General features: G+C 45.7%; 1 protein-coding gene across 1 annotated transcript in view; it reads right to left on the bottom strand.

Annotated features, from left to right (window-relative positions):
• LOC132382496 (1-phosphatidylinositol 4,5-bisphosphate phosphodiesterase beta-2-like) overlaps positions 1-24,564 on the bottom strand; it is a 282,694-nt gene that overhangs the window by 214,188 nt on the left and 43,942 nt on the right. The window contains exons 12-16 of the mRNA XM_059952750.1: positions 23,795-23,877; positions 19,655-19,739; positions 18,023-18,173; positions 8,222-8,316; positions 3,643-3,739 (exon numbers count right to left, since the gene is read on the bottom strand). Of these exons, the coding sequence (XP_059808733.1) occupies positions 3,643-3,739; positions 8,222-8,316; positions 18,023-18,173; positions 19,655-19,739; positions 23,795-23,877 (511 nt within the window). The remainder of the gene's footprint in view (positions 1-3,642; positions 3,740-8,221; positions 8,317-18,022; positions 18,174-19,654; positions 19,740-23,794; positions 23,878-24,564) is intronic.

The following is a 24,564-nucleotide window of genomic DNA, read 5'->3' as shown; positions in this document are numbered from 1 at the left end:
ACAGAATCTGCCCTCGTTACTCCAACCCAGACATTCCTCCAGACAGAGAATCTGACCTCGTTACCCCGACCCAGACATTCCTCCAGACAGAGAATCTGCCCGAGTTACTCCAACCCAGACGTTCCTCCATAACAGCGAATCTGTCCTCGTTACTCCAACCCAGACTTTACTCCAGACAGAGAATCTGCCCTTGTTACTCTGACCCAGATATTCCTCCAGACAGAGAATCTGCCCTCGTTACTCTGACCCAGACATTCCTCCAGACAGAGAATCTGCCCTCGTTACTCTGACCCAGACATTCCTCCAGACCGAGAATCTGCTCTCGTTACTCCGACCCAGATATTTCTCCAGACAGAGAATCTGCCCGAGTTACTCCAACCCAGACGTTCCTCCATAACAGCGAATCTGTCCTCGTTACTCCAACCCAGACTTTACTCCAGACAGAGAATCTGCCCTTGTTACTCTGACTCAGACTTTCCTCCAGACAGAGAATCTGCGTTCGTTACTCTGACCCAGACATTCCTCCAGACAGAGACTCTGCCCTCATTACACCGACTCGGACATTCCTCCAGACAGAGACTCTGCCCTCGTTACTCCGACCCAGACATTCCTCCAGACAGAAAATCTGCGCTAGTTACACCAACTCAGACATTCCTCCAGAGAATCTGCGCTCGTTACTCTGACCCAGACATTCCTCCAGACAGAGAATCTGCCCTCGTTACTCCGACCCAGACATTCCACCAGACAGAGAATCTGCCCTCATTCTCCGACACAGACATTCCTCCAGAGAATCTGCCCTCATTACTCCTACCTAGACATTCCTCCAGACAGAGAATCTTCCTTTAGTTGCTCTGATCCAGACATTCCTCCGGACAGAGAATCTGCCTTCGTTACTCCAACCCAGACATTCCTCCAGACTGAGAATCTGCCCTAGTTACACCGACCCAGACTTTCCTCCAGACAGAGAATCTGCGTTCGTTACTCTGACCCAGACATTCCTCCAGACAGAGAATCTGCCCCCGTTACACCAACCAAGACATTTCTCCAGACTGAGAATCTGCTCTTGTTACTCCAACCCAGACATTCCTCCAGACAGAGAATCTGCCCTCGTTACTCTGACCCAGACATTCCTCCAGACAGAGAATCTGCTCTCGTTACTCCGACCCAGATATTCCTCCAGACAGAGAATCTGCCCTCGTTACTCTGACCCAGACATTCCTCCAGACGGAGAATCTGCTCTCGTTACTCCGACCCAGATATTCCTCCAGACAGAGAATCTGCCCTCGGTACTCTGTCCCAGACATTCCTCCAGACAATGAATCTGCCCTCGTTACTCTGACCCAGACATTCCTCCAGACAGAGAATCTGCCCTCGTTACTCTGACCCAGACATTCCTCCAGACGGAGAATCTGCTCTCGTTACTCCGACCCAGATATTCCTCCAGACAGAGAATCTGCCCTCGGTACTCTGTCCCAGACATTCCTCCAGACAATGAATCTGCCCTCGTTACTCTGACCCAGACATTCCTCCAGACAGAGAATCTGCCCTCGTTACTCCGACCCAGACATTACTCCAGACATATAATCTGCCCTCGTTACTCGGACCCAGACATTCCACCAGACAGAGAATCTGCCCGAGTTACTCCAACCCAGACGTTCCTCCAAAACAGCGAATCTGCCCTCGTTACTCCAACCCAGACATTCCTCCAGACAGGGAATCTGCCCTTGTTACTCTGACTCAGACTTTCCTCCAGACAGAGAATCTGCATTCGTTACTCTGACCCAGACATTCCTTCAGACAGAGAGTCTGCCCTCGTTACACCGACCCGGACATTCCTCCAGACAGAGACTCAGCCCTCATTACACCTACCCGGACATTCCTCCAGACAGAGACTCTGCCCTCGTTACTCCGACCCAGACATTCCTCCAGACAGAGAATCTGCGCTAGTTACACCAACTCAGACATTCCTCCAGAGAATCTACGCTCGTTACTCTGACCCAGACATTCCTCCAGACAGAGAATCTGCCCTCGTTACTCCGACCCAGACATTCCCCCAGACAGAGAATCTGCCCTCATTACTCCGACCCAGACATTCCTCCAGACAGAGAATCTTCCTTTAGTTACTCTGATCCAGACATTCCTCCGGACAGAGAATCTGCCTTCGTTACTCCAACCCAGACATTCCTCCAGACTGAGAATCTGCCCTAGTTACACCGACCCAGGCTTTCCTCCAGACAGAGAATCTGCCCCCGTTACACCAACCCAGACATTTCTCCAGACAGAGAATCTGCTCTCGTTACTCTGACCCAGACATTCCTCCAGACAAAGAATCTGCCCTCGTTACTCCGAACCAGACATTTCTCCAGACATATAATCTGCCCTTGTTACTCGGACCCAGGCATTCCTCCAGACAGAGAATCTGCCCGAGTTACTCCAACCCAGACGTTCCTCCATACAGCGAATCTGCCCTCGTTACTCCGACCCAGACATTCCTCCAGACAGAAAATCTGCCCTCGTTACTGTGACCCAGACATTCCTCCAGACAGAGAATCTGCTCTCGTTGCTCCGACCCAGATATTCCTCCTGACAGAGAATCTGCCCTCGTTACTCTGACCCAGACATTCCTCCAGACAAAGAATCGGCCCTCGTTACTCCGAACCAGACATTACTCCAGACATATAATCTGCCCTCGTTACTCGGACCCAGGCATTCCTCCAGACAGAGAATCTGCCCGAGTTACTCAAACCCAGACGTTCCTCCAGACAGCGAATCTGCCCTCGTTACTCCGACCCAGATATTCCTCCAGACAGAGAATCTGCCCTTGTTACTCTGACCCAGACATTCCTCCAGACAGAGAATCTGCCTTTGTTCCTCCGACCCAGACATTCCTCCAGACAGAGAATCTGCCCTCGTTACTCTGACCCGGACATTCCTCCAGACAGAGAATCTGCCCCCGTTACTCTGACCCAGACATTCCTCCAGTCAGAGAATCTGCCCTCGTTACTCCGAACCAGCCATTCCTCCAGACAGAGAATCTGCCCCCGTTACTCTGACCCAGACATTCCTCCAGTCAGAGAATCTGCCCTCGTTACTCCGACCCAGAAATTCCTTCAGATAGAGAATCTGCCCTCTTTTCACATACTCATCAGCATATCCTTCCTGTTATGTTTATCCTCCCTTGAAATTAGGCATTCCCACCCTTGGGTCCACAGAATCCTTGCTTAATGGTATTAGACTGTAACATAAAAATGGCTGTGTACCCTTTTCTTACTGAGTTCCACATGTTAATCCTTGGTTAAAGAAGTTACTTTGAAATTTATTATTGGATGTATTCATTACCCGGCCATATCCTCTCATTGTAGTCTCCTCCATAACTGGGATCACCTTCTCAATGTTTACTTCATCTAGCATTTGTATAGTATTAAGGACTGATGTTAGAATGCTCCTCACTCTCCCCAGCTTCAGGGAAAAGAGCCCCAACTAATTCTCTCTCATCTGCTGGATAAAATCTCTCAGTTCTGTCATTACAATCATTTCCACTTCAAAAGAATTTGTGTTCTTCTGTTTCCTTGTTGTACAACTATCGTGTGGTTGGAAGCAGTAAATGGAATTGACCACTGCCAGAAACATAGGACATCTTACCCTTGGAGAGTTCGAAGGAGACAAACTTCACGGGCTGAATGTAGTTGACGAGACTGGACATCTCCTCATATGCTCTCACTTCCTGGCCAGCTGTCCCCTATCAGAGATGGATACAGCAACAAACACATAATATATCTCAAGCTATAAACAGTACCAGTCCAGCTTCAGAATCAGTACCAGTTTTATTATCACTGATATATATCATGAAGTGTGTTGTTTTGTGGCACAGTACAAAAAATACTGCAAGTCGCAATAAAAGAAAACTGCTTAGAGGTCAATCACTGTGAACTGTGGGCATTTCCCAGTTTTGTCCGTGGGTAGAAGGCAGATCGTGCAGGACAGTGCTAGCTCATCCAGACATGACCAGGAAGGGATCATTATCTTCCTCCCCTTGAGAATGCAGTGGGGTATCACTTCCTCAAACTCCTATAATCCTGGAGGTGGTTAGTGTTGGGTACACTTCATTGTTTTGGGTCTAAATCCTGCATATAAATCTTTTCCAAATACCTAGCAACAGGAAGGGCACGGACCAGGAATATATATATATATTACAAAAACAGTGAGGCAGTGTTCATGGATTCATTGTCCTTTCAGAAATCTGATGGCAGAGAAAAAAAAGCTGTACATAAAATATCGAGTGTATGTCTTTGGCTCCTGTACCTCCTCGCTGATGGCGACAATGAGAAGAGGGCATGCCCTCAAAGGCAGGGGCCCTTAATGATGGATACCACCCTCTGGGATTAAAGTCCAAAGGTTAACAATTCTGTGAAAGGTGTTTTTTCTCCTCATCTCCCCCTCAGCTTCCAGATTGCCCCTTAAGAGGAAGCATCTCTTTGCACCTCCCGTCAGAATATTTTTGTTTCAACAAGACCATCCCTCATTCATGTCTCGAGACTGTTCAGCCTTCCCTAATAATCTATCCTCTTTTTATCTTCTCTCAACTGCTTCCAAGGTAAGGATGTCCTTACTTAAATAGGGAGATGAGACTTTGCCTTTCTCTTCTAACAAGTCAAGTTTAATTATTATTCAACTATACATGAATATAGCCAAACAAAACAGCATTTCTCTGGGGCCGAGGTGCAAAACACATTGCCGACGGCCCACTGCACATTCGCCAAATGCTGCCATGGCTTGCCCACTCACTAAATCTGATTGTATTTCTTTGCAAATCCCTGTATCTGATTTTGGATACAAACAATACATGCAATCTCCTTTTGAAAATAAGGGATATGCTGGTATTGACCTCTGCAGTACTAGTCACTGTTCGCCAATCTGAAAACGGCCCATTCATCCTGATGCTCAATGATTGGTTAGTTGGACATACTAATCCATCACCCTCAACATCACAAGCTCTTATATTTTGCAGTGTCCATCACGGCATCATTTCATCCAGTCATACCCAACACGATGCAGGGAATGAGGGCTAAACTTCCCATGGTGAGCCAGAGGCATTGACAGAAAGTGAACTCCCATGGGAACAAGGTAGGACGAGTGGACAGAATATTTCACAGTGAGCCTGGGGCTTCCCATAGGGGGTGGGGTAAAAGAATCTCTTAATGGGAGTGATGGACCTAGTGGCTTTTGAACAGCATTCCACTGGTTTCATGGTCAACACTCCTGAGACTGATAATCCTTTCATTTTGGAATCCATTTAATTGCTTGAATTTATATTTCCAGTTGCCATGTCATCATTCTGACATGGGCTCCTGGCTCAAATTGGCACTCAACCTGAGTTGAATTGTGTGATCATTCAAAGCAATGGCCCCCTATCTTGTACCAACGCTGGGGCAATGGGAAGGGATGCACAGCCTGTGAGTGTCCAATAGATGGAGTTTTACTTAACCAGTGTTGTACCTGCCCTGGTCCAGGGTTGGAGGAGATGTTTGTAGACATGTTCTAATCCCATCCTTAGGTGATACGCCAATAAAGTTTACATTTTTAAAAGTAGCCATCAGCGAATCAGTTCTTTATCAAAGATATAAAAATTCACTTCCCATATACACATCACTGCTCCATCCCTGAGATTCCAGTTCCCACACTCGGTTTGAAACATATTGGGTTCATTGAAAAATGTATTATTCTACCTTGAAATAATATAGTGAATGAAAAGAGTGTTGGAATATTACCAACATCCTACAGTTCAGAAAATCCGCTCAAGGCAATGCGACATCAGATTATGTGAGTGTTACCTTCAAAAGACTCCAGAAGTAGCACTTACAAATCAATTTCTGTAAACAATTAGGAATTGATACTGTACCAGTTGAAGAGCACATCGAACGTGAATGACCAGCAGGATCAGAGCTCCATTATTCCTGCTGTCCCACCATAGGACATAGGAGCGGATTTAGGCCATCCAGCCCATCGAGTCTGCTCCGCCATTCCATCATGGCTGATTTATTATCCCTCTCAACCCTTCTCCTGCCTTCTCCCTATAACATTACTAATCAACCTCTGATTTAAATAGACCCAATGGCTTGACCTCCACAGCCCTCTTTGGCGATGAGCTTTACAGATTCACCAGCCTCTGGGTAAAGAAACTCCTCCTCATCTCCGTTGTAAAGGGACATCCTTCTATTCTCAGCCTGTGCCCTCTGGTCCTACACTCACCCACTAGAGTAGTGGTCGCCAGCCCGTCGATCGCGATTGACTGGTCGATCGTTGAGACCTTCCCAGTGGATCGCGAAAAAAAAAAGAAAAATAAATACACAAATACTGTTGAGAGATTGTTTCCGGGTTGCGGGATTTTAGTTTCGTTCTTTCTGCCCAGTGCACGTGTGTAGCTCCCCCCGCCACGTGTCTACACAGTATAATTCAGTGGTCCCCAGCCACCAGGCTGCGAGGAAACGATATGATTTGTTGAACTTGAATGCACACCAGGTCATCAGTCACCTAACCGCAGTGATACCCTCACACCAGGAATTACTGGTTGGCCTTGGGTAACCGGTGGCCTCACGTGGCCGGCGGGAAGTGCCGTTGCTACTGGCCTGGAGCGTGGACAGATGGGCGCCGCCTCTGAACCTGTTCAGCACACCGAATGTTCGTGGGGAACCCGGTGCTAAAATATTCGCAGACAACCTAATGGGGGCTCAAGGTTTCATAAGTATCAGAGCAGCTACCTCACTGCGATCTGCTGAAACAAACTTTTGTCGGTTGATAGATCCTACAAGGGGGGCGGGCGCGGGCCTCTCGCTCTCCTCGCTCGGTCGGTCGCTCTGTCCGGACTGCAACCGCCGCTGCCCTGGCACGGGGACCTCCGGCCCTGACCTTGTCCTCTCACCCCACCCACGACCAGCCGCACCTGGCCAAGGCGTCTGGCGGCGGGCAGAGGATGGAGTTCGAGCCTGGAGGCTGTCTAATGAGGCAATAAAACCCTCAAAACTGCTTCAGTACCTTGAGTCCAAGCACCCTGCGCTTAAAGGCAAACCCATTGAGTTTTTCCAGCGGAAAAATCATGAGCAAGCGGGACAGAAGCTAAATGCTGAGAGCCGCGAAAACTATATTGTGGAATCGACTGAACATAAGGAAACTCCTTTGAGTATCGCTGTATTCCGGTCGTGTCTGCTGGTCTGCAAAAATATTGTCAATATTAAACCGGTCTGCAGTGCAAAAAAGGGTGATGACCCCTGGTAGACATACATTATTTCTACTTCCGGGTTGTGGGATTTCACTTCTGGTCTTTTCTAATCAATTTAGTGGGTCGATCTTGCCTTTCACTAAGGCCGAAGTAGGGGATCTTGGGCTTAAAAAGGTTGGTGACCACTACACTACAGGATACACCATCTCCATGTCCACACTCACGGTTTTTCAATATTCAGTAGGTTTCAATGAGATCCCCCTCATTCTTCTACACTCCAGTGAGTACAGGCCCAAAGCCATCAAAGCTCCTCGTACATTAACCCTTTCGTTCCTGGGATCATTCTCATGATCATCTACTAGATCAGTGCACCTGCCCCAATCCCTAAGATAATATGCTGAACTTTCTAGATTTTACAACTGTACAGCAGACTTCAGGGTATAACCTCATCAGCCCAATGGTAACACTGATCTAATAGCACAGAGGGAGAAGTTCAGGGTATAACCTCATCAGCCCAATGATAACACTGATCTAATAGCACACAGGGAGAAGTTCAGGGTATAACCTCATCAGCCCAATGGTAACACTGATCTAATAGCACAGAGGGAGAAGTTCAGGGTATAACCTCATCAGCCCAATGGTAACACTGATCTAATAGCACAGAGGGAGAAGTTCCCTACCAAAGCTCACCACCACCTCCCAAAGGTTCAACTTTTGCCACTGTCTGTACATTCTCCCCGCCCATGACTGCATGCGTTTCTTAATGCTACTCCTGTTTCATCCCATAGTCCAAAGTACCGGTTTGTCGGTTAACCGGTCATTGTAAGCTGTCCCGGGATCAGGCCAGAAATACGTAGGGGGATTGCTGTGCGACACAACTCAAAGAGATGAAAGGGCAGACTTGACACTGTGTCTTAATCAGTCCGTTGATGGAGAATTAATTCATTCATTCATTTATGAGTAGATAGACAGATCAATAGATAAATAGTGAGACTTTACTCATGCCTCATCAGATTCGTGTTTCTTCTGTTCTTCCTCATCCTCCTGGTCAATGTTGTCCTGGTCCTCCTCGTTTTCACACGACTCTTCTTCAGCTTCACCTGGACAAATCCAAGGACAAAAACTATCACTCCTGAAGGGCTGACAGCTGCAGAGAAGGGTGTCGGCTGGATTATAGTGTACAATGGTGTAGGGTGTATCAGGGTGACAGTCAGGGGTGTGGGGTACACCAGTGCATTGCAGTCAGGGGTGATCGAGTGAGAAGTTTGGGATATATAACTAAAGTGTTTCAGTGAAGAGTTGAGTGTTGATCTGTATGGCAGTGAGGGCAGTACTACACCACTTTGTTTGCTCTGCCCATCTATTGATTCTCACTTGCATCTCAACACTGGGTCTTCACTGTCCACCTAGGAGTAGCTGTTCTTAATCCTGGTACCTGCCAGCCAACTCACACTTCTTGGTGGAGTGAACAGTATCTGGCAGCTGAAGGAAAATCTTGCAAAATTTGGTAACCACTGTTAAAGAATGTTCTGGAGTCAGATATTAATTCAAGCAAGAAGCAGTCTTCAGTTGTTATTGTAAATTAAAAACAGTAAACTGAAATTAAAAGCTCCCAGACTACGAGATATTGTTTGCAATATGCATGTGCCAAACGTGAAGATGATGGGATTCTTTTGGATCAAACCAGGCAACATGGGCTAAGATATTTGAGCCACTGTGACTTGAGTTCAGGATGGAAGACCAGATGGATGTTATCACTTAGTATTTCAAACACGGTCACAATATTGAATTACCTACTGTTGACAACGAACTTAGGGTATAAAAATGTGATGTATCGGTAGAGTCTTGAGAGAATGCCTGCGTGCTGTGATGAATAAAGACCTCGATATCACCAGCCTCAATGTCTCTCCGATGGCTTCAGACACAGACACAGTATTTGGGAGCTCGACAAGCATACATTTCAAACCTATTGTGTGGCCAGTGACTTGTCTGAGGAGCTGACTGTTTAAACAGTCTGAGGAGGTGAGTGTTTAAACAGTCTGAGGAGGTGAGTGTTTAAACAGTCTGAGGAGCTGGGTGTTTAAACAGTCTGAGGAGGTGAGTGTTTAAACAGTCTGAGGAGGTGAGTGTTTAAACAGTCTGAGGAGGTGAGTGTTTAAACAGTCTGAGGAGGTGAGTGTTTAAACAGTCTGAGGAGGCGAGTGTTTAAACAGTCTGAGGAGGTGAGTGTTTAAACAGTCTGAGGAGGTGAGTGTTTAAACAGTCTGAGGAGGCAAGTGTTTAAACAGTCTGAGGAGCTGAGTGTTTAAACAGTCTGAGGAGGTGAGTGTTTAAACAGTCTGAGGAGCTGGGTGTTTAAACAGTCTGAGGAGGTGAGTGTTTAAACAGTCTGAGGAGGCGAGTGTTTAAACAGTCTGAGGAGCTGAGTGTTTAAACAGTCTGAGGAGGCGAGTGTTTAAACAGTCTGAGGAGGCGAGTGTTTAAACAGTCTGAGGAGGTGAGTGTTTAAACAGTCTGAGGAGCTGGGTGTTTAAACAGTCTGAGGAGGCGAGTGTTTAAACAGTCTGAGGAGGCGAGTGTTTAAACAGTCTGAGGAGGTGAGTGTTTAAACAGTCTGAGGAGCTGGGTGTTTAAACAGTCTGAGGAGGTCAGTGTTTAAACAGTCTGAGGAGCTGGGTGTTTAAACAGTCTGAGGAGGTGAGTGTTTAAACAGTCTGAGGAGGTGAGTGTTTAAACAGTCTGAGGAGGCGAGTGTTTAAACAGTCTGAGGAGCTGAGTGTTTAAACAGTCTGAGGGGGTGAGTGTTTAAACAGTCTGAGGAGGTGAGTGTTTAAACAGTCTGAGGAGCTGGGTGTTTAAACAGTCTGAGGAGGTGAGTGTTTAAACAGTCTGAGGGGGTGAGTGTTTAAACAGTCTGAGGAGGTCAGTGTTTAAACAGTCTGAGGAGCTGGGTGTTTAAACAGTCTGAGGAGGTCAGTGTTTAAACAGTCTGAGGAGCTGGGTGTTTAAACAGTCTGAGGAGGTGAGTGTTTAAACAGTCTGAGGAGGTGAGTGTTTAAACAGTCTGAGGGGGTGAGTGTTTAAACAGTCTGAGGAGGTGAGTGTTTAAACAGTCTGAGGAGGTCAGTGTTTAAACAGTCTGAGGAGCTGGGTGTTTAAACAGTCTGAGGAGGTGAGTGTTTAAACAGTCTGAGGAGGTGAGTGTTTAAACAGTCTGAGGAGGCGAGTGTTTAAACAGTCTGAGGAGCTGAGTGTTTAAACAGTCTGAGGAGGCGAGTGTTTAAACAGTCTGAGGAGGTGAGTGTTTAAACAGTCTGAGGAGGTGAGTGTTTAAACAGTCTGAGGAGCTGGGTGTTTAAACAGTCTGAGGAGCTGAGTGTTTAAACAGTCTGAGGAGGTGAGTGTTTAAACAGTCTGAGGAGGCGAGTGTTTAAACAGTCTGAGGAGGCGAGTGTTTAAACAGTCTGAGGGGGTGAGTGTTTAAACAGTCTGAGGAGGCGAGTGTTTAAACAGTCTGAGGAGCTGAGTGTTTAAACAGTCTGAGGGGGTGAGTGTTTAAACAGTCTGAGGAGGTCAGTGTTTAAGAGCAATTCTCTGCTTAAATCTGTTTAGTAAATGACCATGGGATCACGAAGTGTCAAAGAAAACTGTGGAGAGCTGAACTGTTGGACATAGAAGTATTGTGGTTCCTGAAGGTTGTTACAGCCAGCGTGCTGGTGGGGATGAGCTCCCACTGCCTATTAAGTGCTCTCGATGGAGTGCGTCTCATACAGCCTCTGACAACCCAGTCCTCCTGGCCGTCATGTGTAGTTTGGCTATTAAACCCAACAGAACCATTTCTACTGACAGGAGAAGGGGCAAAGCCGGATCACTGGCTCCTTAAAACCAGTTGATTTGGGCAGATGGGGCTTGCCAGCTCATTTAGAAGGAAACCTCTGAAATCAAAGCTCCATTGCCTTGCAGGTATACCCACTCATGGCCAAGGTTTCGGGAGTAAACCCCAAGGGAAAAGTTTGGAGCTGGAGGCCCCAAGACTGTCAAACATTGTACTCAACGCTGACTGGCAACTCCTGCCACACTGCTGGTACCAAACTGTATCGGTCCCTGCCTTTCCTTTGGATGCATCAGCTGCGTGGAGATGTAACAGGCTCCCCTTCTCCACGCAGCTGATTCGTATCGTACCGTCCTGGCTTGCGTATCACATAGACAGCTGGAACGCCACATCCGTGATCAACCGCGACCAATGGAGGACCTCAAAGAAGGAACCAGGCACTTTGGTGAGACGGTTGTGAAAGGTGTCACTGACTGTTCGGGGTGCGTGTCTGGGAAGCTGTATAGCGGTACAGTATGCTTGCTTGTGAGTGTGCTTGTGTGTTTTCAGAATAAGTTTGTAATCTTGTAATGGACCTTTTCTTTGAACAGCAATACAATGGGCAATCATGAGTTCAGCGACTCAGAAGTGGAAGACTGCAGAGTGATTTCATGTACAGTTCAGTCCTTTATAAATATGGGAATCAGTGTGGAGGTATTTGAGAGAGAAATTATACCCAGGTACTTCCGTTGGGATGGCACCTGTTAAAGTCAGACAATGACCAGTCGCGACAGTCCTCGGCCCCAATTCCGACCACTCACAAGCTCTTCACCCCCAGGGGGCTGGGCTGCCTCACTTAGTGTGACTTGTGGGAATGCAGAATTCTGATGCAAGCTGGAAGAAGTGATTGAAATTTGCTCGACGCAGAAATGCCTGAGGCATTTATGGGAATGCATGGCCCAGGGAGTATGGAATGGTACATGGACAAAGACATCGCTGCTTTAGGGGGAAGTGAGGCCTGGGGAAGGATCATGCCAGTAGTTCAGGGAGCCGATGGGCCTGCCATGGATTATGCTGTGTGTGAGTATTGAGAAAATGAGCAATACTCAGGGCTGGACAATCCAGGGAGCAATGATCGAGTGCTCCTGAAAATGCTGAAGGAAGATCTGAGCTCAGCCCACCAGGAAGTTGTAGGTTTTGGGACAGCAGTAGCATATTGATAGCATCATAGAAACAGAAACATAGAAAACCGACAGCACAATGCTGTGCCGAACATGTCATTACCTTTAAACTACCTAGGCTTACCCATAACCCTCTGTTTTTCTGAGCTCCAAGTACCTGTCCAGGAGTCCCTTAAAAGACCCTATCGTATCCACCTCCACCACCATCACCGGCAGCCCATTCCATGCACTAATCACTCTCAGCATAAAAACTTAGCACTGACATCTCCTCTGTACCTACTTTCAAGCACCTTAAAACTGAGTCCTCTCGTGCTAGCCATTTCAGTCCTGGGGAAAAGCCTCTGACAATCCACATGATCAATGCCTCTCATTATCTTGTACACCTCTATCAGGTCACCTCTCATCCTCCGTCACCTCAAGGACAAAAGGTCAAGTTCACTTAACCTATTCTCGTAAGGCATGCTCGCCAATCCAGACAACATCCTTGTAAATCTCCTCTGCACCCTTTCTATGATTTCCACATCCTTCCTGTAGTGAGGTGACCAGAACTGAGCACAGTACTCCAAGTGGGGTCTGACCAGGGTCCTATATAGCTGCAACATTACCTCTCGGCTCTTAAACTCAATCTCACAATTGATGAAGGCCAACGCACCATATGCCTTCTTAACCACAGAGTCAACCTGCGCAGCAGCTTTGAGTGTCCTATGGACGGACCCAAAGATCCCTCTGATCCTCCACACTGCCAAGAGTCTTGCCATTAATGCTATATTCTACCATCATATTTGACCTACCAAAATGAACCAGCTCACACTTATCTGGGTTCAACTCCATCTGCCACTTCTCAGCCCAGTTTTCATCCTATCAATGTCCCGCTGTAACCTCTGACAGTCCTCCACACTATCCACAACACCCCCAACCTTTGTGTCATCAGCAAATTTACTAACCCATCCCTCCACTTCCTCATCCAAGTCATTTATAAAAATCACAAAGAGTAGGGGGTCCCAGAACAGATCCCTGAGTCACTCCACTGGTCACCATCCTCCATGCAGAATATGACCCATCTACAGCCACTCTGCCTTCCGTGGGCAAGCCAGTTCTGGATCCACAAAGCAGTGTCCCCTTGGATCCCATGCCTCCTTACTTTCTCAATAAGCCTTGCATGGGGTACCTTATCAAATGCTTTGCTGAAATCCATATACACTACATCTACGGCTCTACGATCATCAATGTGTTTAGTCACATCCTCAAAAAATTTAATCAGGCTCGTAAGGCACAACCTGTCTTTGACAAAGCCATGCTGACTTTTCATAATCATACTATGCCTCTCCAAATGTTCATAAATCCTGCCTCTCAGGATCTTCTCCAACAACTTACCAACTACTGAAGTAAGACTCACTGGTCTATAATTTCCTGGACTATATCTACTCCCTTTCTTGAATAAGGGAACAGCATCCACAACCCTCCAATCCTCCGGAATATCTCCTGCCCTCGTAAATGATGCAAAGATCATCGCCAGAGGCTCAGCAGTCTCCTCCCTTGCTTCCCACAGTAGCCTGGGGTATATTTCTTCGGTCCTGGTAACTTATCCAACTTGATGTTTTCCAAGAGCTCCAGCACATCCTTTTCCTTAATATCTACGTGCTCAGGCTTTTCAGTCTGCTGTAAGTCATCCCTACCATCGCCAAGATCCTTTTCCACAGTGAATACTGAAGTATTCATTAAGTACCTCTGCTATCTCCTCCGGTTCCATACACACTTTTGCACTGTCACACTTGATTGCTCCTGTTCTTGCATGTCTTATCCTCTTGATCTTCACACACTTGTAGAATGCCTTGGGGTTTTCCTTGATCCCTGCTCACCAAGGCCTTCTCATGGCCCCTTCTGGCTCTCCTAATTTCATTCTTAAGCTCCTTCCTGCTAGCCTTATAATCTTCTAGATCTCTATCATTACCTAATTTTCTGAATCTTTTATAAGCTCTTCTTTTCTTCTTGACTAGATTTACAACAGCCTTTGTACACCACAGTTCCTGTACCGTACCATTCTTTCCCTGTCTCAACACACCTATGCAGAATGCCACACAAATATTCCCTAACCATTAGCCACATTTCTTCCGTACGTTTCTAAGTTATGCTTCCAAGTTCCTTCCATATTTCCCCTACTCCACTTAAATGCTTTCCTAACTTGTCTGTTCCTATCCCCCTCTAATGCTGTGGTAAAGGAGATAGAATTGTGATTACTCTCTGCGTAATGCTCTCCCACTGAGAGACCTGACACCTGCCCAGCTTCATTTCCCTGCCCATCATGGGCTGGGAAAATATCTCGGAGGAGGAGGAAGAGAAGCCATAAAGTGGCAGTGGTGGATGTGGCTGCTGTGATGTCACAGAGCACTTGCTTTGTGTCCCAGTAACCATGGAATGGAGAAACAGTGTCAGAACAAACACAATAAGGTGAAGGAGATGATTATGGCCTCCCAGAGAAAGCTCACCCACCAAATGGCAGCAATGCCTCCCCTGTCCGCCGACCAGACTATAGAGCTAGTGAGGACAGCAACCTTCATTGCCAGTACTGGCCAGCCATAAATGTACTAAAGATTTGTTAGGGGGCCGACAATGTGACGTGTTAGTGGAGACAGGGCCATCTATCCTTGCCCACCAGTGCAGGAGGTGAAACAATGAGGGCAAGAGGAGTAAAGCCTCACATACTTGAGATTCAGGGAGAGCCGCTTCCTGTGGATTTTTGGGTGTACCCAACCAGAGGGAAGTGTCCTGGGGAACGATGCACTGCGTAAGGAGGTGTCATTACAGATTCTGGGACAGAAGTAACATTGACTCAGCAGGAACAGCAGACAGGTATGATCTCCAGAGCAGACAGTATGGCCCGTGGAGGAACAGTAGCCCCTAGCAGGGGCAGGTCATAGGGCAATGTTGGAAATCATGTCAGGACGTCCCAAAGGTCAAACTTAGCCAGGAACTGTTGGAAACGATGCAGCTGACTGCAGAGGGAAGAGCAATTAAAGTAAAGATACACCAGAAAGGAGTGAGTGCACAGTCCATGGGGCAAAGAGTAAAAAGAAACACAGGTCGAGGGAGGAAGAAGAAACTACTGGAACCAATCTAGTAAGATCATACAGAGTTGTAAAGGGCCATTGTAACTGGGCTAACACAGAGCAAAACAGCAGCAACATAGCGCTGAGCAGAGAGAGCCTGAGGGAAAGAAGATTGTTCTCCCGGCTGACCAAGTCATGCAAGGGAAGGAGCTGCATGAATAGGCAGAGTTTGTTCCAAGGTACTGTGGTGAGGCGAGGCTTCTGTTTGTGTGCAGAGGTGACCAGTGGACACACTGGACTCGGGTTAACAGTATGACATCTTCTTGTCACCTCACAGACAGAAGAAGGGATCAAGTCCACCTATTAAGTGTCATTACAGAGAATCTAAGTGATGAACACCAGCCTTCTGTGTCACATCTGACCACACGTGATGGAGGTAGACCCACAGATGAAAGGGAAGAGAAACATGAATGAAGAAGACAGAGCAAGAAGACAGAGTGTCAGCAACCCATGGATAAAGCATTAAATATAACTATATTCTGTAATGAATGCTGGACCTTGAAAATAAATGATGAGACATCGATCCAAACAGAAATATATTGGGAAACTAGATGGGAAAGATCCAAGTTATGGCAGAGGCATTCATTCCACACCCTCGATAGCAGGACAGACTGAGCAAAAGGAGAAATTGCTCACAGTGTGTGAAGGCAGTCAGCCCAGCCTGAACGTGGAGTGCACACAAAAGGCCTGAGCTCTTTCAGTGGTTGGGCCAGCGACCCAGGAGGGGGTGACACCAGGGCAAGGTCCTTGCAGCTAATTGAATAGAGACCACCCCAACCCCTCCTGTAGATCGATCAAAAAGACTGGCTGAGAAGATCATTCTGATAATCTGGTGTCGTGGCGTGGGATGTGAACTGTTGCCTATGAATCTGAAACAAAGGTACTTTGCTGGGACCCTGCCCTCTGAATAAATACTGACAGCCATTACTTGTCCATCAGATATTGAAGATATTCAATATCTGAATTGAAGACTTGTCTATCAGATATTGTCTATCAGATATCACATACATTGTGGTATGTAACCCACAATGGGCCAGCAGAAAAGAAGCAATGAGCACAAAGTTGCATTTTAAAGACTGGGTGATATTGAGAAGACAAAAGTTTCCAAGAAGAGAATGTGATCGAATTTCTGGAACCTTATATTGCCATCTTTGCTTAGGGTTGTAGACAGCCAGTTAGGGATGACAGTAAAGATGTAGATACACATAGCAACATGACTGGTTAGTAATTGGAGAAGGGATCCAAAGTGAAGGGCGTTTTTGCTGCCTTACTTTATTAAATCGTTTGCCCTTCCTGGGAGTGATTTCTGTCTAGGGGTCACATCAGGTTATGGAGTTTTCTCAATATAGCAGATATTAATTCAAGCAAGAAGTAGTATTCTGTTTTTATTGTAAATTATAAGCAGTAAATTGAAGTTAAAAGCCCATAGACTAAGAGGTATGGTTTGCAAAATGGTGACAGTAAGGTGTTTGTGTCTGCACATACTAAATGTTAAGACAATGGGTTGTGCTAATTGGCCTGCATCAAACCAGGCAACATGGGCTAAGTTATTTGTAAAGTTCAAAGTAAATTTATTATCAAAGAACATTTATATCACCATATACAACCCTGAGATTCTGGCAGGCCAGACTGATGCTGTCACTTAGCATACCAAATATGGTCACAGGTACAGGCAATCAATAGTTTTTGTGTACTCAGAGACACAACATCAATTTTAGGCATCTGGCTCTCTATCGTCAGAAGTTTTTAGAATATCTATGCTCGATAATCAGAAGTCGATTAAACCTTCAAAGGTTCTGAACTACAATGTGCTTCCACTGTAAATATATGTACCTCAGAGGAACCAGTTGTCAACCCAAAATATCTAAGTCAACAATGGTATCAAAAACTATTGAATCAGCGTTGAATCACCTGCTGATACCATTGATCTTAAAGGTATAAAAGTGTGATGTACTGTTAGGTTTGAGAGCCTCTACTGAAGTGTCTCCATGAGAATACCTGCTTAATGTGATGAATAGACTTCTATATCACCAGCTTCAGTGTCTCTTTGCTGACTTTCATCACTGTCACAACACTTAGAACTGAAGTCTGGTTCTTCTGCTATAGTCACATAACTCCCTAACAACCCATATGCAGTGACAGAACAGAAAACAGTATCTGTCCTCCTAATTACTGACACTTATCGCTTGAATGACTGAACTTGAATGACCTGTGTATATGGTGAGATAGTCAACTTTCTCATCGCCTGCACTCTATTCTCATTCACCCAGGCTGCAAGTTACAAACTACTGGACAAAGGTGGAGGCTGAGGCTTCTCTACTCCATCCTCTGGGTCCCCATGCCCACCACACTTTCAGTCATGACCTCCTGTTCCTCTTGACTGGTCAGTATCTAAGTTAATCAAAGGGATGTGAGTGATTCCTGGAACAAAGAATGCAAGGCACCTGCCCCTCCCTGCTGTATCATATTTTCCAAATCTCAGGCTCCAGCTCATCTGAGCTAAAATTTCTTGAGCTGCAGGTACTTCCTGAAGTTGTCATGAATCGCAATGCTTTTAGTCAGCTCCCACACACCACACTTCCAAAACAGTCTGCTATATAAATAGTATAATCTGTTTAAGTAGAAAGCTTTACCACTAACCTTGCAACCCCAAAGTCTATTTACAATGAGCACTTCATCAATGGCAGTGTTGAATGGAAAACTGTACCTATGTTCACTGTTTCACCAGATGCTGGTTCCAAGTTCTTCCTTCTCTTTGTTTCCTGGCTTCTGTTATCAAAAACCTGGTTCTTCCTGTTCTTAATGAGGATTTTGCCCATCAGCTCCTGAGGACTAGGGGTAGGAACTCCAGGCTTCAGCTGCCACAGACAAGACATGCACATGATTATGATTTTGCTCAGATTTTGGATCCTAACAGTATAAGTCAGCCCTGCTGGGCACGTCCTGCAACTTGAACATTTATGATACATTACACGTGCCAAGAAGCTTCCTGTAGACACAGAAAATGCAGATGCTGGAATCCGGAGCAACAAACAATCTCCAAGTAACTCAGGGGGTCGAGCAGCAACTGTGGGGTGTGGGGAGGACGTATCTGCCGATCTTTTTGATCTAGACTCCACATCAGGACTGGGGGTAGTGAGTGAAGAGAGCCAGTGTAAACCGTGGAGGAGGGCAGTGGTGAAACATGGGGCCAGTAGGTGACTGGTGGACTGAGGGTGGGTGAAGGAAGAATGGAGGCAGGGGGGAGTTGGCAGATGGGGACATGTAGATGACACATGCTGGTAATGCCACCTATTGTTACACCCTACCAGAGACATTTCTTTGTTTGATACACTTCTCCCCCCCACTTCTCTCCTACTAAAAATTATCTTCTCTCTCTATCTCTCTCTTTCCCAGTTCTGATAAAGAATACCAGACCCAAAATATTGACCATTTCTATTTTCACCAAAACTGCCTGACCTGCTGAGTTTTCCCAACATTTTCTGTTTTTCAATAACCATATAACATATAACCATATAACAATCACAGCACGGAAATGTCTACAGTTTGTCATTTAAAGGCAAGCTTCTCCAAATGATACCAGCTTAACAGCTTTGCACAGTCTGTATACAGACCTGGCAGATGATGTGCTTCAAATATGGGTTCCACTATTTCACCCCACCCATTTGCCTCCATGCCTCCTGGTGGGGTATAGGTGCAGGGAGTAGGCCATTTCCTGTTGCTAAGGTGTCTCTGCATTATGTGTAGCCAGTACTGTTGTAAAGTTCACATTTCACATTACAATAATATTTGTCTTTGTTGGGCGAATTTTAATATTCAGTCCAAACAATTAGCATATGTGTAATCAGAGTCAGTCTCAAAAGGTCAGGTGTGTATAATGTGCATTGCGTAATGGAGAAATATGGAAATTATTGTACAGCGTAGTGTTAAAGGTAGTATGAAAATGATGTTAGGACATAGCCTTGTTAAACGATGTTTAACAACTGGTTTATATTTTTCAATAAGAGCAAAGTTCTGTTGAAAGTGAAAGCTGTGACTTTAAGCTTCCCCTGTAAATGTCACCAATACTGCAAGTGCCTGTGAAGGCAATGATTTGGAGAGCAGTCTCCCTCACATTTTGTGAACGGCAGAACTGCAGAAAGCCAAGCAGCCTGCTTTCTTTATCCAGTGGGTACACAATTAAAATTTTCGGATACAGAACACCAGTACTTGACCAGAAGTGGAAGGCAGAGCACAGAGCACTCTGTGTCCACTCAAGTGAAAGGCCACCATAATACAGACAGCCCTGCCAGCACTGCACACCCTCCCTACAAGCCCACACCCTCCAGACCATACTTACTGGATATTTTTCCAAAGCCTCTGTTAGTAGCATATCTCCAAATATGGTCCGGCAGTAGTCTGCCATCTTAGCTTGCTGCTTAGGGCTGTCAGAAAGTGAAGAAAACCAATCAGATACATATTGAGGAAAGAGAGGAAGAAGGAGGCAATTGAGAGGAAGGGAAAGAGAGACAGAGAAAGAGAGCATGAGAGAGAATGAGAAAAGAGAGCAAGAATGAGAAAGAGAGAAAGGGAGAGAGAAAAAGAGAGAGGGAGATAGAAAAAAGGGGGAGAAAGAGAAACTGATTGAAACGAAGAGTGGGTACTCAGTTTGGGAGACTGAAGAGGTAGTGGGGTAGGAACAAGAGTGGAGAGTGACGGAGGTGGCACAATGGGGTGATAGAGAGGTGAACAGGTGTTGGATGAGGAGGGAGGGTAGGGGAGAGCGCTGGGGGAGGAACTGAATGGTGAGGAGAGATACAGAATTTCAGAGGGAAGGGAGTAGGAAAGAGAGAAGTTGGTATGGAGGGTAGGACAAGCACACTGAGGTGCTGGAGAGGGAGGAAGTGATAGGGACTGCTGAAGAGAAAATAGGCACAAGGAATTATATTCTGTAGTAGTAAGAGATCAGCATGAAGGAAGATGAGGACGACATTGGCAAAGGGCACTAGCCGCTTTACTTCCTTATAACTTTGTCCGTCTATATAGTTTCTGCACTGGAGAACAACTGATCTTGTGAGCATCAGAATCATTTGTCCAGTCATTATTATCCCACAGCCCAGTGAAAGGTGGATTTCGGTATCACACTGGTGGAAACATCTTGTTCTTGGAATATATTCCCAAGGTAACTCTGCCTGTTTTTCTGGGGTCTGCAGAAGATACAGATTAAGCAGAATGCACAGTCAGATTTTGGCCATCTCTGGGAGGACAGAGGACATTGAGCAAAAAGACTTGTGCTAGTTTGGGATTTTTCACACATCTGTCCAAAGAACTTTACCACCAGTGGAATGGAGTCCCCAAAATGCTTTGGACATCTGGTTCCTTTGATGATGTAGGATGTGAGACAAGCTGCTACTGCACAGCAAGCTCCCAAACACAAACAATGTGTTTCACTGTTGGTCGAGGAAGGTCACCAGGAACTGTCTAGCTCATCCCCAGGGTATTAGAATGAGAGCTTCAGTGTCCATAGGGCAGCTCTTCCCCAGGGTATTAGAATGAGAGCTTCAGTGTCCATAGGGCAGCTCATCCCCAGGGTATTAGAATGAGAGCTTCAGTGTCCATAGGGCAGCTCATCCCCAGGGTATTAGAATGAGAGCTTCAGTGTCCATAGGGCAGCTCATCCCCAGGGTATTAGAATGAGAGCTTCAGTGTCCATAGGGTCTCAGAGTCAAGTTGCCTTTAATTACCACAGCACACTTTTGCTAGCTGAGATTACTGACAGGGTGCCAATGTGTTTCTAATACCAGTGATCTTCTTACTGTCCCTTATGGTACAGCACGGGGAACAGGCCCTTTGGCCCACTATGCTATGCCTAACCATCTAAACTAGTTCTCAAATGCCTAACTAAACTAATCCCTTTGACCTACACAGGAATAGAAGGGAGGCATCACACTAATGGGATTGTAGTACAGGTTCCCCAGTAGCCACCAAAACATTGAGGGGCAGATATATAAACAGGTTAAGGAAATGTAAAAGTGATAGGGTTGTTGTCATGCAGGATTTCAACTTCACTAATATATAAACTGGGACCTTCTTAATGCAAGCGATTTAGATGGGGCAGAATTTGTTAAGTATATCCAAAAGAGTTTCTTAAATCAATATGTAGACAGTCCAATGAGAGGAGGGGCTGTACTGGACCTGGGGTTGTGTAATGAGCCTAGCCTTTCAGTGAGTGAACAGTTAGGGAACACCGACCACAACTCTTTAACTTTCAGGATGGCTAAAGGTAAGGATAGGTATGGTCCTTGTGGGAGAGTTTTAAATTGGAGTTGGGGAAATTGTTAGGCAGAAACTAAGAGTTCATTGGGAACATCTTTTCTCTGGCAAGTCCACATCAGACATGTGGAGGGTGTTTAAAGATCAATTGCACAGGGTACAGGAAAGGTATGTTCCTGTTAGAAGGAAAGACAGGGATGGAAAGGTAAGAGAACCTGTGGTGTCCAGAGAGGTGATGAATCTAGTCAAGAGGAGAAAGGAAAAGTATGTAAAGCTTCGGAAGTTAGAATCAAACAGAAAACATGGGGATTATAAAGAAGACAGAAAAGAACTAAAGAAGGGAATTAGGAAATCCAGGAGGGGCCATGAGAAGTCCTTGGCAAGTGGGATTAAGGTGAATTCCAAGGCATTCTATATATACATCAAGAGCAAGAGGATAATGAGGGACCACTCAAAGATAAAGGGGGGAACATTTGCTTGGATGCAGAGAATACAAGTGAGATTTAGTGAGTATTTTGCTTCAGTATTTATTAAGGAAAAGGTCATGGAGACCAGGAGATCAGTGCTGAGTTTTTAAATACATTAGTGGGTTCAGAGGTCAAGGAGGAAGACGTGTTGGGCCTCCTAATGAGTATTAAGGTGGATCCCCAGGGCCTGATGGGATTTAGCCCAGGTTATTGAAGGCAAGAGACAAGATCGCTGGGCCCAGGACCAGTATCTTTGTGTCCTCACTAGCCATAGACTAGTGAGTGCCTAATGTTGACCTCTATTTAAGAAGGGAACAAAGGAAAATTCCGGGAACGATGGACCAGTGAATGTCATGTCAGACATGGGGAAATTGCTAGAGAAAATTTTTAGGGATAGAATATAGGATATATTTGGAAACCCATGGCCTATTTAGGGAGAGCCAGCATGGCTTTGTCTGTGGCAGGTTGTGTCTTACCAACTTGATTGAGTATCTTGACAAGGTGGCAAGAGAGACTGATGAAGGTAGGACAGTGGATGCTGTCTATATGGATTTTATTAAAGCATTTGGTCCCTCTTGGGAGGTTATTCCAAAAGTTTAAGATTCATGGGGTCGTGGTGAATTAGCTGTTTGGATTCAGAACCAGCTTGTGCATTGAAGAGAGAAGGTAGTGGTTGAAGGGACTTATTCAAGCTGGAGGTCTGTAATTAATGGAGTTCTGCTGGGATCTGTGCTGTTTGTGATATATATATAAATGACCTGGATGAAAATGTAGATGTGTGGATCAGTAAGTTTGCAGATGATACCAAGATTAGTGGAGTTGTGGATAGTGTAGCAGACTGACAGAGAATACAAAATGATATAGATCAGTTGCAGATATGGCAGATGGAGATAACCCAGATAATTGTGAGGTGGTACACCTCAGCAGGACAAATACAAGGAGACAGTATACTGTTAAGGGCAAGATCCTTAACAATGTTGCTGAACAGAGAGATCTTGAGGTTCGTGCATGTGGCTACACAGGATGATATGGTGGTTAAGGAGGATAATGGAATGTTTGCTTTTATCATTGAGTTCAAAAGTCAAGCGGTTATGTTGCAACTTTATAGAACTCTGGTTACGCCTCATCTGAAGTATTGTGTGCAGTTCTGGTCGCCTCACTGTAGGAAGGATGTTGAGGCTTTGGAGAAGGTGCAGAAGAGGTTTACCAGGATGCTGCCTGGTCTAGAGGGCATGTGCTATCATGAAAGGCTGGACAAATTTGGGCTGTTTTCTTTGGAGCCACGGAGGCTGAGGAAAGACCAGAGGGCATGCATTGAGCGTGAGAATGGGTAGGTTCAAAGAGGATGTGAGGGGTAAGTCTTTTTACTCGGAGAGTGGTGGATGCCTGGAATACACTGCCTGGATATGATAGAGGCAAATACATTGGAGGCTTTCAAGGGACATTTAGACAGGTACATGAATATCAGGAAGATGGAGACATTGTGTAGAAGGGATTAGTTTTGGGGGGTTTTGATTCACTTTTCAGTTGGTTCAGCACAACATGATGGGCCGAAGGGCCTGCTCCTCTCCTTGTTCTGCTTTAAGTTCTATGAGCACTGTGATTTGGGGTGGTAAGACCAGGTTTATCAAAAGCTCAGCTACACAGTGAATGGGATGTTGGTCACAGTTTCAACACCCAACGTTTAAACCCCACTGCTCTCTTTCTGAATCCATTATCTTCCCATTAAAAATTCAAATCAAAGAGTCGAATTTACTTACGAGTCAATGTGATTCTCAAAGGAGAGGATGACTGGGTACTGGGAGGTTTTGAAAGCACTCTCTGCTATGGCCTCGATCACGTCCTGTCACATGAAATATTCATAACAATTTCATTTCCAATAAATGTTGATTGTTATATTCAATTGGTTACACTCAGGCTTACACTGCGGGCCTTCACAAGAAGACCATTCTGCCTGCTGAGCTGGCACTACTATTTATTAAGATCATGGTTACACTGCTCAATTTAATTTACCTGCCTATGTTTGATATTCCTCCAGAACCTTGCTTAATTGTTTATCTAATGCTGCTTACCTGTGATACTGCTGCAAGTAAGTTTTTCAAACACCTGTGTATACATACGCTTGTGCAGATGGCAATGAACCCGACTTTGATTCTGGCTTCTTGAAACTCTTGAATAATGTGCTTCATGATCATCACCACCAACATCATCATCGTTATGTGTCATGTCATATGACGTGAGCCATCATGCTCTTCTATTCACAACCATGATTACTCTTGGTAAATTTTTCTACAGAACTTGTATGCCATTGGCTTCTTCTGGGCAGTGTCTACAAGACAGGTGACCCCAGCCATTATCAATACTCTTCAGAGATTGTCTGCCTGGCATCAGTGGTCACATGACCAGGGCTCGTGATTTGTGATATGCGCCAGCTGCTCCTACGACCATCCACCACCTGCTTCCAGGGCTTCACATGACCTTAATCGGGGTGATAAGCAGGTGCTACACCTTGCCCCGCAGGCCAGCAAAG

Source organism: Hypanus sabinus, chromosome 2 (genome assembly GCF_030144855.1).
Source record: "Hypanus sabinus isolate sHypSab1 chromosome 2, sHypSab1.hap1, whole genome shotgun sequence".
NCBI classification, from domain to species: Eukaryota; Metazoa; Chordata; class Chondrichthyes; order Myliobatiformes; family Dasyatidae; genus Hypanus; species Hypanus sabinus.
Note: the sequence above shows the minus strand (reverse complement) of the source record. Positions and strands in the feature narration are given on the sequence as shown.